We start from the raw sequence: 15,315 nt of genomic DNA, 5'->3' as shown, positions 1-15,315 counted from the left end.
AGAAGTTAGTAGAATGAAAAAGAAAGATTTTAATGGAGTTTGATGCTCCAAGAAGGAAGAGGGAATGTAGAATGACTTGAGCCAAGTAAAGGAATGAGAAGAGTGAGTGCACATTGGAACAGGAGGCTGAACACCACACTGAGGCAAAGTGAAGGAAAACCATGGAGTGATTTGCAAATTAGATCCATAGGCCTTCAAATAAATCAGCCAGAGAATATGGAGATGCTGTCAAAGATCAATAAGAAACAGTTCAGAGGGAACGTACAACCAAGCTCGAGAGAACTAACACAGAAAGTGATAATTCTTGTCAGTTCTGTAGGAGCAAACCTAGTTTCCTCAATGTCTCAGTCTGCTGGCACTCTCTGGGGTCTTATTTGAGAATGTCCACTTGGTCATGTGCTGAAGAATTCCATGTGTACACAGAACTGCAATGAGAAAATAACAATAATAGTGTTTACCTGAAATGGACATTCTGAATATCTGTCAGGCCGTCCAAAATGACAAAGTCTGAACTTGCGGAGGACACGAACAATCACTGGTGGAAGATCCTTTTTCTTTTTCTGGGTGTAACCTTCCAGCTGTCTTACATCAATGCTATAAGATCCTGTGTACATCCAGCAGAAACAAGTCAGATCCAGGTGAATATCTGCTCCCGCCACACACATTATGCTATGTCCCCGCTCCTTCATCCTGTGCGCATTACAGTATCATACAGCATAGAAGGTGCTCAGTATCACATCTGTGCCAGCCCTTTGTAGGAGTTATCCAATTAATCCCAAACAAATACTGATGCAATTCCCTTTTGAAAGTTACTGGTGCATCTTCTTGCACCACCCTATCAGGTAGAACATTCTAGCCCACATCTCACTGCTTAAGAAAACTGTACTCACAAAGGCGCCCAGGAATTTTGCCAATTAACTTTAATCAATATCCCTCAAATACCATGTTCATTCAGTGGAAACAGTTTCTACTCTTTTAAAGCCATCGTGATTTTAAATACTTCTATTAATTTTTTTTCCCCGAACCTTCTTTACTCGAAGGTGAAGAATTGCAACTTCACTAATCTCTCCACTGTAAGGACTAAATATATTTTGGTTTGAAATCTAAACTGGAATATGAAAGTCTGGATTACCAGCTTTTTAAAATAATTAAAACAAACATGCAATCACTTATTAGTTATGTGAAGACATGTTTTTTTTAATGACGCTGGATTTGATATTTTTGAGACACAAACTAGCATCGGGTACGTTTGAATTGAAAAAATTGAACATGTCCAGCGATGGTGTTTGGATTGGTTTTAAGTAGCAGTTTGTCACAGAACTGAGAGAAAAGACACCAGTTGGGATCTCAGCTCTCCATAAAACCTGCAAGCAAGTCTGACTCTTCCCTTTCCCTTTGAAGAAAAACAGCACTGGATGTGTGTAGCTCCAACACTCAAGATGTTCGACATCATCCAAGACAAAGTAATTAATTTGACTGGCATCATATCCACAAACATCCACTCCCTCCATTGCCGCTCAGTTGCAGAATTGTAGATTATCTATAAGGTACACTGCAGGAATTCCACAAAGATCCTTTGATAACAATTTCAAAACCCACAACCATTACACTCTAAAAAGACAAGGGCAGAAGATATATGGAAACAACACCATTAACAAGTTACCCTCCAAGCCACTCACCAACCTCACTTGGAAATATGTAATCTACATATGCTAAACACACTGCAGTGACTCAAGGCAGCAGCTCACCTCCTCTCAGAAGAGCATTGGACGAGAATAAATGCTCACTTTGCCACTAACACCCACATCCCATCAATTAATTTTTAAAAAATCAAATTACCCTATATAGCACCAATCAGCTACTGATATCAACATGTGTGACTGGGATGTGATCAGTTTTAATGGCCATCCCTTGTCCTGTGTAGGTGATGGACATGCCAGCAATTGTTTTGACTACTGCGTGCTTTACTAAGTTACTTCAGATGACACAGTTAGCTATCAAATGAAATTATGTCATAAGTAAGGACGATGCCAGCTCTTTCCTGTAGAACATTAATGAATCAGTTGAGTTTTTAATACATCATGTAAATTTCTGAGGTCAATCTATGAATTGTACACCTTTCTATAGTGGATTTGAATTCATACTCTTGAAGTTGATCAAAGTAAACAACCATTACTCAGCAACAATTCTACTCAATGCCTTTAAGATACTCTTAAAAATAAAAGAATTATAGCTCAAGGTGAGTAGCAGAAATGACAGATAAACACCTTTTAATGCTCGCCATCCCCTAACTTGTGCAGCTCCTCAACAATCACTGCAAATCCTGGTCTGCCTCTAACTGTCACCATCCACACAAGTTAGCAAGATTTATTCGGTAGCACCATAAGCTTTCATTTTTATTTAGACAGCTATATTTATCTAATAGTCTTTTACTTAGACAGCTATATTTATCTAATATTCTGGATCAGTGGTGCTGGAAGAGCACAGCAATTCAGGCAGCATCCGACGAGCAGCTGCTCGTCGATTTTGCTGCTCGTCGGATGCTGCCTGAACCGCTGCGCTCTTCCAGCACCACTGATCCAGAATCTGGTTTCCAGCATCTGCAGTCATTGTTTTTACCTTATATTTATCTAATAGTCTTGTTATAAATGTCGATACTGCTAGCTTGATGGTAATCGTGGTTGATCTGCATTACCTGTTTGCAAACTATCTGCCAACAATAATTGCTACTGGTTCCTCAACATGAAGATTTATGCACAAGGTAAAAGAGATCTTTTAGGATTGGAATCTAGCCTACTGATCCTCACCATCAGCAACCGATCACTGAATAGAATTCTTGCTTGAGAGAGATTTGTGGATTCACACCCTATTCAGAGACATGAGCATAAATTCCATGCAGATGGTCATAGTACAGTAGTGAAAGAATGACAAACTTGCATTTGTGCAGTACCCTGAACAACAGTTTAAAGCTGAAGCAGTACAGCTAGTGGGATTGCTAATAGCACACTACTTCAATGACTGTAAAGCGCTTTGGGACATTGGGGTTGTAATTCTATTAACAATGTAAAAAGTGTTATAGAGAATTTATATCAGTAATATCCATCAAGTTATCATCAATATCCCAAATTTTCTGTTGCTGTTGTGAGGGGCTACATTCACATTACATTTAGTGCCCACTATTTCATGCAGCAGTGCTAACCTCTCTGATATTGAAGAACGTCTCATTGGTATCTCATCAGTAAGCTATAATATTAGGTGATTGAGTAATCTTCATTTTGTATCGTTCAGCTAATCAGGATAATCAATGACTCTGTCCTCTTAAATGCAGTTTGCATGTGAACAATCAAGCCACTATTCCAAATGCACTTCAGACACAGTGCTGCACTGTTGACGATGCCATAGATTCTGTTCCCTCCACCTGCCCTCTTGGGTTTGAAGTAAAGGATACTGAGGCTACGTGGTTTGAGGAGGCACAGGAGAGTTTTCCTGGCAGCCTACCCAATATTTGGCTCTATTTCACAAACATTCACCCTGAATGGTCATCATTACGTTGCTGTCGACTGGGAGCTTGTTCGGTTTAGAATAATAGCCCAGCAAAGCATCGTGGTGGGAGTAAGGGGTTGGAGGGGAAGAGATTGGGATGGATGAATTTGTCAGGGGCGGGTGGTTGAAGGAAAAACATTAGTGATTTGATTTGGCTGCAGATTTGAAAGATCCCAGGTAGGTCTGGACAAAACTAGAAACTGCTGGAGAAACTCAGCAGATCATAGAATCGAAACTGGCCATTCAGCTCAACAAGTCCACACCGACCCTCACCCAGACCCATTTCCCTCTAAGGCACCGAACATACACGTCCCTGAACACTATGGATAATTTAGCATAGCCAATTCACCTAGCCTGCACATCTCTGGACTGTGGGAGGAAACCCATGCAGACACTCGGGAGAATGTGCAAACTCCACACAAACAGTTGCCAGAGGATGGAATTGAACTTGGGTCCCTGGTGCTGTAAGGCAGCAGTGCTAACCACTGAGCCACCATGCCACCCATCTGGAATTGAAACGTTAACTCTGCTTTCTCTCCACAAATGCTTCCGGACTAGGTCAATTTCTCCAGCAATTTCTGTTTTTGTTTCAGATGTCCAGCACCTGCAGTTTTCGGTTTTGTTTCGGAGTTGGACTGGGATCTTGCTGTGGGGTCTGGGCTATGCTTCAAGGAAAAAGACCACCAACTGTGGAAGTGCTTTGAGATGCACTGTTCTCTGCAGAGATATAAACATGGAACGATAGAATCCTTACAGTATGGAAGGCGGCCATTCAGCCCATCGAGTCCATACCAACACTCTAAACTGCATTCCACCACCCAGACACTGTAATGCTATGGATTCCCATTCGTGGGCAATTTAACATGGCCAATCCACCCAGATTGTGGAAGGAATCCCATGTACAAACTCTACAGTCGCCCTGAGGCTGGAATCGAACCTGCGTTCCTGGCTTTGTGAGGCAGCAGTGCTAACCACTGAGCCACCACACTCCTAATCTGACATTTCACCTGGCGAAGGGGCAGTGCTCTGAAATCTTGTGATCTCAAAGAAACCTGTTGGGACTATAACTTGGTGTCCTGTGATTTCTGACAGGATCTGCAAAGGGAGAGACAGAGAGAGGGTTAATGTCTTGAGTCCGCTGCAGTCACCAGGCAGGGCCACTCAACCTGAAACGCGAACTCTTGATTTCTCTTCTCCACAGATGCTGCCAGACCTACTGAGCTTTCCCCCGCAATTGCTTTTACTTTTGTTTCCGATTTACGGCAACCGCAGTTCTTTCAGCGGTTTACGCCTGCTGCGACCGTTCTTCGGGTCTGAGCACTGCCAGTTCACCTTCAAATCGCTGAGTGGGTTGCCCAGGCGGGTGTCGGTGCCAAGCCTCCCCATAGTAATTGGCAGCATCCCACAGAGAAAGGTAGTAGCGCCTCTTGGCTTTGATGGGCAGCTCTGGGCCAATGGGCAGCTCAGTGCCCTCGTTGAACACGTGCAGCTTCTGCAGTCTCAGCCTCCGGACGGCAGGGGGCGCCTTGCCGTCTCCCCAGGCAACCACCTGGGCCTCCAGCAGCACGAAGACAAGCAAGCCGACTCCCAGGCGCCTCTCGTCGTACTCCAGGGCGAGGCGGACGTTGCTCAGCTCGCAGCCGCTGCTCAGCAGGTTGCGGCGGACCGTCCAGTTGAGGGACGGCCGCAGCACCACCCGCAGGCGGCAGTGGCCCTCCGACAGGCTCAGGTCGTACAGGTCGCCCTCGCCCGGCGCCTCCCACAGGCCGCCGCCGCCGCCGCTCCCCGGATCCCGCGGGTACCTCTCCACCGACAGCACGACGACCGGCTGCTGGCACACCAGCGACGAGCGGACGGGCCCGCGGCCGGCGCCGAAGGCCGGGAACATCGCCTTGAAGGCGCACTTGTCCCGCTCGCCCACTTCCATCTTGGTGCAGGCTGAAGGAAACGGCCGGCGGCGCCGTGACGTCAGTGCGCCGACCCGCGACACAATGGGGGGGGGGGGGGGCGACGTGATGGCGTCACGGGGCGGGTTTGGCGGTCGTTCCCCAGCAGGTGGCAGCACTTTCTCTGCTTCTGAGGCCCCTTCTGGTGCTGCAGGTGTGTCCTTACCTGTGGAGCAGGTGACCCATCACAAAACAGGTTGATTTGAAAACAAAAGCACTCTGACCTCCTGACAGTTCAAAGGGCAGGCAATTATAATTAATACAGAGACCAATGATGACCGTGAAACCATTTCCTTTGGTTTACTGTTGTCGCATGTACCATTGTACAGTGAAAAGTTTTGTTTTGCACGCAGCGCAGGCAGATCACAACAAACAAGGTCATATAGAACAAAAATTGTTTGGACAGAGTGAGACAGGCAAGGTCATGGGTGCACAGGAGGTGCACGAAAGCAAGATCGTTAGATTTGAAATTGGAGTGGTCCTTTCATCGACAACAGCAGGGAAAAAGCCATTTTTGAAGCTGTGCGTCTCAGCTTCTGTATCTTTTGTTTAACGGAAGAGAGTATTACCAGGTTGGGAGGAGTCATTGATGATGTTGGCTGCCTTTGGGGGTATCCTGAGGTAGGGAAAGATACAATAACCCTTGTCTTTTTTAAAATTTGTCAATCAAATTCCAATATCTAACCAGAAATGAAAATCAGAGAAACCCTTTCTCACAAGGCATAGTACATACAGAGGAGGGATGGCAGTTTGATTTGTTTCGTATTGCTAAGATACGACAACTCCAGTCATTTGTATCTCAAATGCCTGCCAGTATTTGTAATGTACTGTTTAAAAGGTAAAGTCACTTTAGTCCGACCAGACCAAAGGTCTGCTGTCTCATTAAAGATAGGGTCACCACACCTCAGGCGAGGACAATGTTGAGAAGGTGAGTCCTTCATGGTAACCTCATTAAGTGCAGGAATTGAACCCATGCTGTTGACGAACTCTGCATTGTATGTCAGCCATCCTGCTAACCAAAACAAACACACAAACAAACCACATACACACACTCTCACTCTCACTCTCTCTCTCTGTCCCCAATGTACAATTTAAGACCTTTGGAAAATCTGGCCAAATTCAAATGGACAACAAATTCAATTATTCTAAATCACGAGGAATCACAAGAAGTATATTAATGAGTTTTGAGAAGATTTGTAGCTCAGGTTGAGGTTCTGGGTGTAAGTTTGCTCACTGAGCTGGAAGGTTCATTTTCAGATGTTTTGTCACCATACGAGGTAACATCATCAGTAAAGCTGGAGGCTCATGGATGATATTACCTAATATGGTGACAACACATCTGGAAATGAACCTTCTAGCTCAGCGAGCAAGCCTACATCCATAGAATAAATATAGAATCACCAGAAGTAGCCAAGCGATGTTACTGACACCAACAGCTCTCTCTGCTATCTTTATGACAGCATAGAATGTAGAACTCTGTTAATTGCCCAATAAACCTGAAATTAACTGGTTTATTTCAAACACATACAACCAACAGCTGTTAGACTGAGCAGTTACACTAGCCTGCACCCTCTTTACTGAACTGTCCTTCGTGAGGTTTCAAATGAAGACAGCCAGCACTGTGATGGTGGCCAGCTTCTGGCTGGGAGTTTCATTGAAGGCTGAAGCCTGTATGTTCTGTGCTTTTCCACACAAAAGAGTAAGAGACAGATTCGAGAAGCTGTGTGGGGAGTACAAGGCACTGACAGAGACTACAAACTGCACAAAGTACACAGATGCAGACCTGAATAAATTTCTATTTGGTGAGGTGACCTATTACAGAATAGAATCATTGTGTGATGCAGTTCACCAGCAGCTATTTGGCAGCAGTTTTGAATGCCAGTCCAGTTAGTTCCACTTTTGTGTCCTTTCCACATATCCCTTCAACTATTTTTTCTCCTTCCTGTGTTTCTTCTTCTCCTTTGAAAACTACTATTTGGTCTGTATCCACCACCCGATCAGGCCTGAAACTTTAACACTGCTTCCTCCTTGCAATTAAAACATTCGCTGTCTTGCTTCTGTCATCCCTGCCCTATTTCTTATACATTTATTTTTATTTGTTAGAATCACCACTGCCTTATTTTTAGGAAAGACTGTTTGCAATTGGCTAAATCAGACAAATAGAGGTACTTTAAATCAAGATCATTATTGTTACCTCTAAGTATTATCAGATTTCCAGTTGTGGAAACATTAATTAGCAAGTATTTACAGTACAGGAACAGACCATTCATTTGTTGAGGTCTCTCCTCAATCAGAGAAACCTGTCCATGAGCAATGAGAAGGCACAGGAAGGCATTTGGTTCCTAAGTCTTCCTATAAATTGGGGGGGGGGGGGAGATTATGTTTGAGTTCTCTGTAATGGTAATGGAAAGGAAGTAGTTTGAGTGCAGTGGAATTCTGTCCAGTGGAAATGAATAAGAAGGGGCTTCACTGAGATTCTGTGGGATGGAATTTTGATTTGATTTACTGCTGTCCATGTACCGAGATGCGGTGAAAAATATCATATTGCTGCTAACCAGACAAACACATAACTACATCCGGGTAATAGAGCACAGTGCAGAATATAGTGTTACAGCTGTAAAGACCGTGCAGAGAAAGATCAACTCTAATATATAAGAGATCAATTTTATTCAATAATGGTAAAAATATGATACTGCTATTTTTCTACCCAGATGAAGTGTTGGTTGATATGATCTCAGAAAAGGTCCACCGTGTTCTACGAGTGATAGGTAGGCAGGATTATTCTTCTACCTGTATACTATACTATAGATGCTAGTCTTGAGAATGACCATCACAATCTCTGCATGTGCATCTGTCTCCACAGAGATCAACCAGACCCTAACAGACTTGCCTATCTTTTGGAACTGGCTCTATGAAGTAAAGCTTCCAAAATTGACCCAAGAGGGTGAGAAGACATTTGTTGTTCATACTTTTAAAATAATTGTTGCCGTCCAGAAGACAGATCCTCACTCAAACATCAAACATGAGCAACACTCAGTTGGCAAAAGTGGATGGTAGGCACCCACATTCATCAGAGACAACTGTCAACACTAGATGTTCATCTAACAGTGAGAGCTGTTGCTCCATTATGGGGCTGTTTGGAGTTATGCTAATTTCTCTCACCTTCTGCCTCAGAGACAGTGCTCTGGATAATAACTCTCCCACTACTGGATATTAATAGAGTTGACTGTGGCGTAACTGTGGGTCGTCTCTGTGTCAGAAAATTGTTGGTTCAAATCATGTTGTAGAAACCTGATCACAAAGTCTAGCATTGTACTCCTACTGTAGTACAGAGAGAGTGTGCCACACTGTTGGAAGTGTCATTTTTAAGTGGAAAAGTTTAACAAAGGCCCCTCCTGTGCTCTCTCAGGTGGATGTAAAGAGATACTCTTAAAGAGCAGACATGTTATCGCTGGCATCCTGAAAAATATTTATCCCTTAGCCAGCACCACCAAAAATAGATTATCTCATCATCTTATCCCATTGGTATTTATAGGAGTTTGCTGCAAAGCATTCTGGGACATCCCAAGATTGAGAAAGACACTCTATCATTGCAAATCTATGAAAACTCTTGAGCAAACCACAGGAGAATCTCATTGTTTTTTCAGATGAAAAATTAGGTCAGACATTTTCTACTTGTTTCCTGTATGGTTTTGTGGCAGCATCAGACTTGCTGTCAGTCAGGCCAGGTCAGAAAGCTATTGGTGAATCCAAAGCTCTGTAACCTGTATCCTGACTTGCTGGTCACTCATTATGCCTGTACTTGCTAACCCAGTCCAATAGCTCGTCCATATCTCTCCATGGCTTCGCTCCTCCCTGTGCTGTGACATCTGTATCTCCTTACTTCCACCCTCTCATATATCACGTTACCTTTACTCTTCCATTGGTAGCTGTGCCTGTAGTGCTCTAACACCGAAGGTTTCTCCTTCAACATCTTTGCCTATTCCTCCTTTAAAGTGCCTCTTAAAGCCTATTTATTTGCCCAGGATTTTAGTCTCGTGATCCAATATTTGCCCATGTAAATTTTGTTCTGATAACAATGCTGTTGTCTTGGGGCATTTCAATGCATTAAAGGTGTGATAGAAGTGCTACTTCTTGATAATTGATTAAACTCTTCTTTTTTTTCTCTGCAGCCATGTGTGCCCCCAAATGCAGTGAGTATAGCCTACAGCCTCCTTAAAATTAGGGTTAGGGTACAGCAAGCTATCAGATCTGGGATGGACAGCCTGGAATTCAAAGCCCCACTATGGAAATATCACCAAAATGCACTCCATTGGAAATTCAGTGTGTGTAATCATGTCTTGAGTCTCACAGATCAGGAAGTCTCCTTGGCTTAATCCCGAACCTGTTCAGAGCATCTTAGAGAGAGAGAGAGAGAGAGAGATAATATGGAGGTGCGGGTGTTGGACGGGGTTGGACAAATTCAGAAGTCACACAACACCAGCTTATAGTCCAAAAGGTTTATTTGAAATCACAAGCTTTCGGAGCACTGTTGTTTCACCTTTTGGACAATAATCTGGTGTCATGTGACTTCAGGACAGACAGAGAGAGACTTTGACCCCTTGGCTCCTATAGAGTGGAAACCATTGAATCCCAGCAGTGTGGAAGCATCTATTTGGCCTATCAAGTCCACACCAACCGTCCAAAGAGCATCCCATTCCAGATCGACACCCCCTAACCTATCCCTGTAACCCCGCATTTCCCATGGCCAGACCAAATAGCCTGCACATCTTTGGAGGGAAACCAGAGCACTTGGAGGAAACCTACACAGTCACGGGGAGAATGTGCAAACTCTATGCAGACAGTTGCCCAAGGGTGGAATTGAACTTGGGACCCTGGTGCTGTGAGGCAGCAGTGCTAGCCACTGTGCCACCCTGGAAATAGAAGCTTCACCTGCTGGTGAAAGCTAACACTTGTCAAAATGCCTCACCTTCCTATTTAAACAGAAGGCTGAACGGTGTAAATATGTGAAATGTTAGAGTAATCAGGTTGGCCAACCTTCTAGCGCGGAGAAAGTGAGGTCTGCAGATGCTGGAGATCAAAGTTGAAACTTTATTGCTGGAACAGCACAGCAGGTCAGGCAGCATCCAGGGAACAGGAGATTCGACGTTTCGGGCACAGGCCCTTCTTTAGGAATCCTTCTAGCGCTGCTTATATAGTTCTGTGGTCTCCAGGAATTAAGGGCTAATCTCTTGGACACTGATGTGGGCAAGAAAAGCTGAGTTGGAATAAAAGAAGCCTAAAAAAAAGTTGCAGCACATTTTCTTCATGTTGCTTCACTAAGCCTCAGAATACATCTAAGCAGAACTGGAACCTCAGTGGGAAGCATTTTATCATGGAACATCAGTGGAGAGAGAGAGAGAGAGAGAGATAAGAGGGGGAAAGAGTTCGCCAAGAGTTGCAGGGTGGTAGGAGAAAGAGGAATGGTGAATGAGTGGCAGTTTTAGCCAGGTTGGAATCCCATGACATCAGATGGAAATTGAACTCAAGCCCCAACAGAAGATAACATCAGCTACTGGGGTTTGAAATGCCCCCCCCCCAACTAATCTAACAGTTATTTCCCCTTCACAGATGTCTCCTGACCTGCTCTGCACTTTCCTGTTGCTTGAACAATCAAGGCGGGTGGGGGGGGGGGGGGGGGGGGAGGTGGGAAAGGTGTCTAGCAACTCATCGTTGGAATATCCTGGTATGGCTTCTGGTTGTTGCTGAGCTGGTCCTGCTCTCCTTGTCTGTCCAGGGGACTCCACGACTGTTATAAACTGCACCACGTGCCTGGAGGTGGAGGTCAACTGCTGGAGTCTGAAGACCTGCTGGCCTAGTGAGTAAAGCCTCTCACCACCATCACACCACCCTCAATGTTGAACGAGACGCAGGGCCACAATGTCTCCAAACACTGAGGGCCTGAGTTTTCAGGGACAGTCAGAAGGATATGGGGCAACTTCATTTCAGTCAACTTTCACAGGGGCCCACCCAATGAATGGACAGGGTCAGGGCCTTCTGGGAGTGAGGGGAGGCCTGTGTGAATGTACCTTTATTGGAGGAGGGAGGCCTGTGGAATAATTGAGAGCTGATGCAGATTGGGAGGCTTGAGAAGACACTCCTTGGATGGATAGGTAGTGAAGTTGAAGGGGAGACCATTCTGAGCACGGATCGTAAAGGGGACATGAAACCTGACACAGTAGATGCTCAAGGGCTAGAAGATTATCCACTGAGCCGCAAAGAAACCGAAACTCACCTTCCAGCCCAATGTCCAACTCCCAACAGGTATTCTTACCTCTACCTCCCCACTTCCCTCTCAAATCCCTCCTGTATTTGTAACTGTTAATCCAGGGACCCAGATAATGCCTGGGCACCTGGGTTCAAATCCCACCACGGTAAATAGTGGAATTTGAATTCAATAGAAGATCTGGAATTAAGAGTCTAATGATGACCATGAATCCACAAATCCATGAACCCACCTGGTTTACTAATCTCCTTAAGTGAAGGAAACTAGCATCATTATGTGGTTTGACCTATATGTGACCCCACACCCATAGCAATGTGCTTAACTCTTGAACTGCACTCTGGGCAATTAGGGGTAGGCAATAAATGCTGGCCTAGCCAGCAATACCCTCATCCCGTGAATAAATAAAATAGAACACCACCACCACTAACCCCTGAGAAACCACCAAGCTCATGATCTGGTCTTGTGTTGCCATTGTACATTGGGAGAATGGAAGGACAGCAGTGGGATAGGATGGGGTTTTAGGGCAGCAAGTAGGATAATAATTTGGGCTGCAGCTGCCCAACACTCTATAGGGTGGGTGCCACATCTCGCTCAGCTGGACAGTTCAGTGCTCATCACCGGGATCAAACTGACCAAAGTAACAAGGCTGTGGGGAGGGTGTGACATGGGAACAGAGGGATGAATAGCATAGCTCTCTGAAAGAGCTTTCACTTGCATGATGGGCTGAATAGCCTCCGTCTACATTGCAAGATTCTAACGTTTCACCTTGATCTTCCAACAGACAGGCTAGATCTGAAAGAATCCATTTATCTGATAGTTGGCCTATCAACCGGCTCGATATTGATTGGTTGCATAACGCTCATTTTCGAGTAAGTTAATGAGAGATTACGACCAAATTGCCTGTAACTTAAAGCAACAAAACAGGCCGTTCTAGTCCATATAGTCTGTGCTAACGTTAATGCTTCAAACAAGCCTCCTGTCACCCCCCCCCCCCCCCCGACTCTTCAATTCCCTCTAACAGAACCTTCTATTCATTTCTCCTCGAAGTGTTTATCAAGCTTCCCAGTAAATGTGATTAACAGCCTTTGTAACATGTCTTTCTCTCTACTATACGCTGTAACCTCCCTAGTCCAGAATGCTTGGGATTGAGCTATTTCCAAATTTTGGAGTTTTCTCGGTTATAAAATGAAATCAGAATGCCTAACCACAAATACATGTACCAGTAAACGCTGCAGATATAAGACACTTATTGGAAGCACAAACATTACAAAACAGTAATAAAAATAGTTTTACTTATCCAAGCATCTTAACTGTTTCTACACCCAAAGCACTGTCCTAAAATTGTGCCATGAGTCTTTGCAGCCTGCAACATGTATTTCCCGATAGCTGGAGTTTCTGAACCATGTATTTCCAGAGTGGAAAGGTTACAGCATTTGTAACCATTGTTCAGTTTAAACCTGACACAAATGAGCAAGGGAAGAAGTTGGTAATATTAAAATAAATTCTCTGTCAAGCAGCCTGCCTGATGGTGACTCAAACTGGCCAAACAAATGGGATAGTTCTAGGCTCAGTCCCCACCGTCTGCTGAGCTGCCTGATCCTGGTTGGAATGTTATAAAAATAAACAGCTTTCAGGACACTTATCTCATTCTTAAAGTGTTCTCCTCTGCCCCCCCCCCAAGCAGTGGCCTCACTCTTCCCCAGCAGGACATTGGTTGGGCCACTTTTGGAATACTGCGTTCAGTTCTGGTCTCCCTGCTGTAGGAAAGATGTGAAACTTAAAAAGGTGCAGAAAAGATTTACAAGGATGTTTCCAGGGTAGGACTGCTATTTTCCCTGGAGTCTCCGAGGCTGTGAGGTGACCGTTTAGAAGTTTATAAAATCAAGAGGGGCGTGGATAGAGTGAATACTGCCTTGATTTCAGTGGCAGTCCTGTACATGTTACTTTTGGAATTCATCTTTACTGACCAGGGCTATAATGAAGTCAGGTGAAATCATAGCTCTGGTGGGAGTCAAACTGAGCATCAGTGAGCACTCTATTTCCTTTCAAAGTGCTGCTTGATAGCACTGTCAATGACCCATTCCATTGCTTTACTAACGATAGGGAGTAAATTGATATGGCAGTAATTGGCTGGGCTGGATTTGCCCCTGCTTTTCACCTGAGCAACCTTCCACATGATGTCTATGTTGTAGTTGTACTGGATTGGCTTGGCTAGGTCTGCAGATAGTTCTGAAGGACAAGTCTTCAGTACCATAGCTGGAATGTGTCAGGGTCCATAGCCTTTGCAATATCCACACATCAGCTGTTTCTCAACATCACATTCAACCAAACTGATTGAAGACTGGTGCCTGCGATGCTTGGGACCATCGCATGGGGCCAAGATGGATTATAAATGCATCAGTGTTGTCTTTTGATTTTATGTGCTGGGCTCCTCTGTCATTGCTGGTGAAGGGAATGGATTTGGGATGGGGTCAATTACAACAACCTTTCCCCCTCCTCCCGTTAATTGTTAATTGACCACCACCATTCACAATTGAATGTGACACCATTAACCTACCTTGCAGCTCCAGCTTTTTCTAGAATTAAATTTTCATGCTTCACTGTGGTGGGATGCAAATTCATGTGTCCAGAACATTAGGTTGGGCCTCTGGATCACTGATAAAGTAACATTAACATTACCATTATACCACTCAGTGCACATGTGCCTCTAGCTTTACAACGGGATTACAATTGACAAAAGATGCTTCATTAGCTGTAAGGGACTGTTGGTTTTTTAAGATCATGCAAGGTGCTATGGGAAAACAAGTTTTTCCGATGAAAGTTCATCAACCTAAAACGTTCACTGTTTTTTTCTCTCTCTCTCTCCCCACAGTTGCTGCCTCACTGGCAGTTTCCATAATTTCATGTTTTTGTTTCGCAGTTTAAGAATCCAGTGCGTTTCTCTTCCTTTCCACAAAAAATGTCCAAAATTTTGTGAAATCTTTCCCAACAGATCAAGGAAGTTCCGAGCTGAGGCAGACCATCAGTTTGAGTAGAGGACGGAGTTTAGAGAATGCACACCTCAGAATCAAATTGTAATGTGAACATGAAGCCTACAGACAGGTTCCGATGCTGCCTTGTTGTATAAATCCAAATTAACCTTCGTTAAATCAAGCTGTATATTCAAAGAAAAGTTAGTCCTACTTGAAAACCGATTCAATTGTCGTTGCTTTTAATTTATTCACATTACTGTAAAGAACATGTGCTCGAGAACTGCTGTTGCTTAATAATGTACTTCTGCTGATCTTTACCGACCATAACCTCCAAACTCCACAATAAATGAAATGATACGACATGTTTGTTGGTCGTGTTTTACTTGTGATATGTGACTACTCAGAGGAGATGGCGAAAGTGAGGACTGCAGATGCTGGAGATTACAGTCGAGAGTGTGGTGCTGAAAAAGCACAGTGGGTCAGGCAGCATCCGAGGAGTATGGAGAATCGACGTTTCGGGCAAAAACCCTTCATCAGAGGAGATGGGTGTGGAGTGTAAGTGTCATGGCTCATATTATCCGAGGGGGAT

The 15,315-nt window shown here is 44.3% G+C and overlaps 2 protein-coding genes across 10 annotated transcripts in view; one reads left to right on the top strand and one right to left on the bottom strand.

Annotated features, from left to right (window-relative positions):
• The window catches only part of LOC122544302 (RPA-related protein RADX-like), a 41,476-nt gene extending 35,967 nt beyond the window's left edge, over positions 1-5,509 (bottom strand). Inside the window, exons 1-2 of the mRNA XM_043683436.2 lie at positions 4,876-5,509; positions 459-604 (exon numbers count right to left, since the gene is read on the bottom strand). Of these exons, the coding sequence (XP_043539371.2) occupies positions 459-604; positions 4,876-5,470 (741 nt within the window). The 5' untranslated portion in view covers positions 5,471-5,509. The remainder of the gene's footprint in view (positions 1-458; positions 605-4,875) is intronic.
• Positions 5,202-15,086, top strand: LOC122544303 (sperm-egg fusion protein TMEM95-like). 9 transcript variants are annotated; one of them, XM_087982981.1, is made up of 7 exons: positions 5,202-5,341; positions 8,201-8,257; positions 8,353-8,433; positions 9,662-9,682; positions 11,266-11,346; positions 12,536-12,623; positions 14,747-15,086. In XM_087982981.1, exons 2-7 carry the CDS (start codon positions 8,218-8,220, stop codon positions 14,787-14,789), a joined length of 354 nt encoding a protein of 117 aa, XP_087839107.1. In that variant the 5' UTR covers positions 5,202-5,341; positions 8,201-8,217; the 3' UTR covers positions 14,790-15,086. The 9 variants fall into 9 exon arrangements, with proteins under 9 accessions (XP_087839107.1, XP_087839106.1, XP_087839112.1 ...); XM_087982980.1 differs by lacking the exon at positions 5,202-5,341 and adding an exon at positions 5,372-5,510; XM_087982986.1 differs by lacking the exon at positions 5,202-5,341 and adding an exon at positions 5,399-5,514.
• The last annotated feature ends 229 nt before the right edge of the window (positions 15,087-15,315 follow it).

This window comes from Chiloscyllium plagiosum, unplaced genomic scaffold, assembly GCF_037043375.1.
Source record: "Chiloscyllium plagiosum isolate Xiang-an unplaced genomic scaffold, Cpla_swu_hap1 HiC_scaffold_44, whole genome shotgun sequence".
Classification (NCBI taxonomy): domain Eukaryota; kingdom Metazoa; phylum Chordata; class Chondrichthyes; order Orectolobiformes; family Hemiscylliidae; genus Chiloscyllium; species Chiloscyllium plagiosum.
Note: the sequence above shows the minus strand (reverse complement) of the source record. Positions and strands in the feature narration are given on the sequence as shown.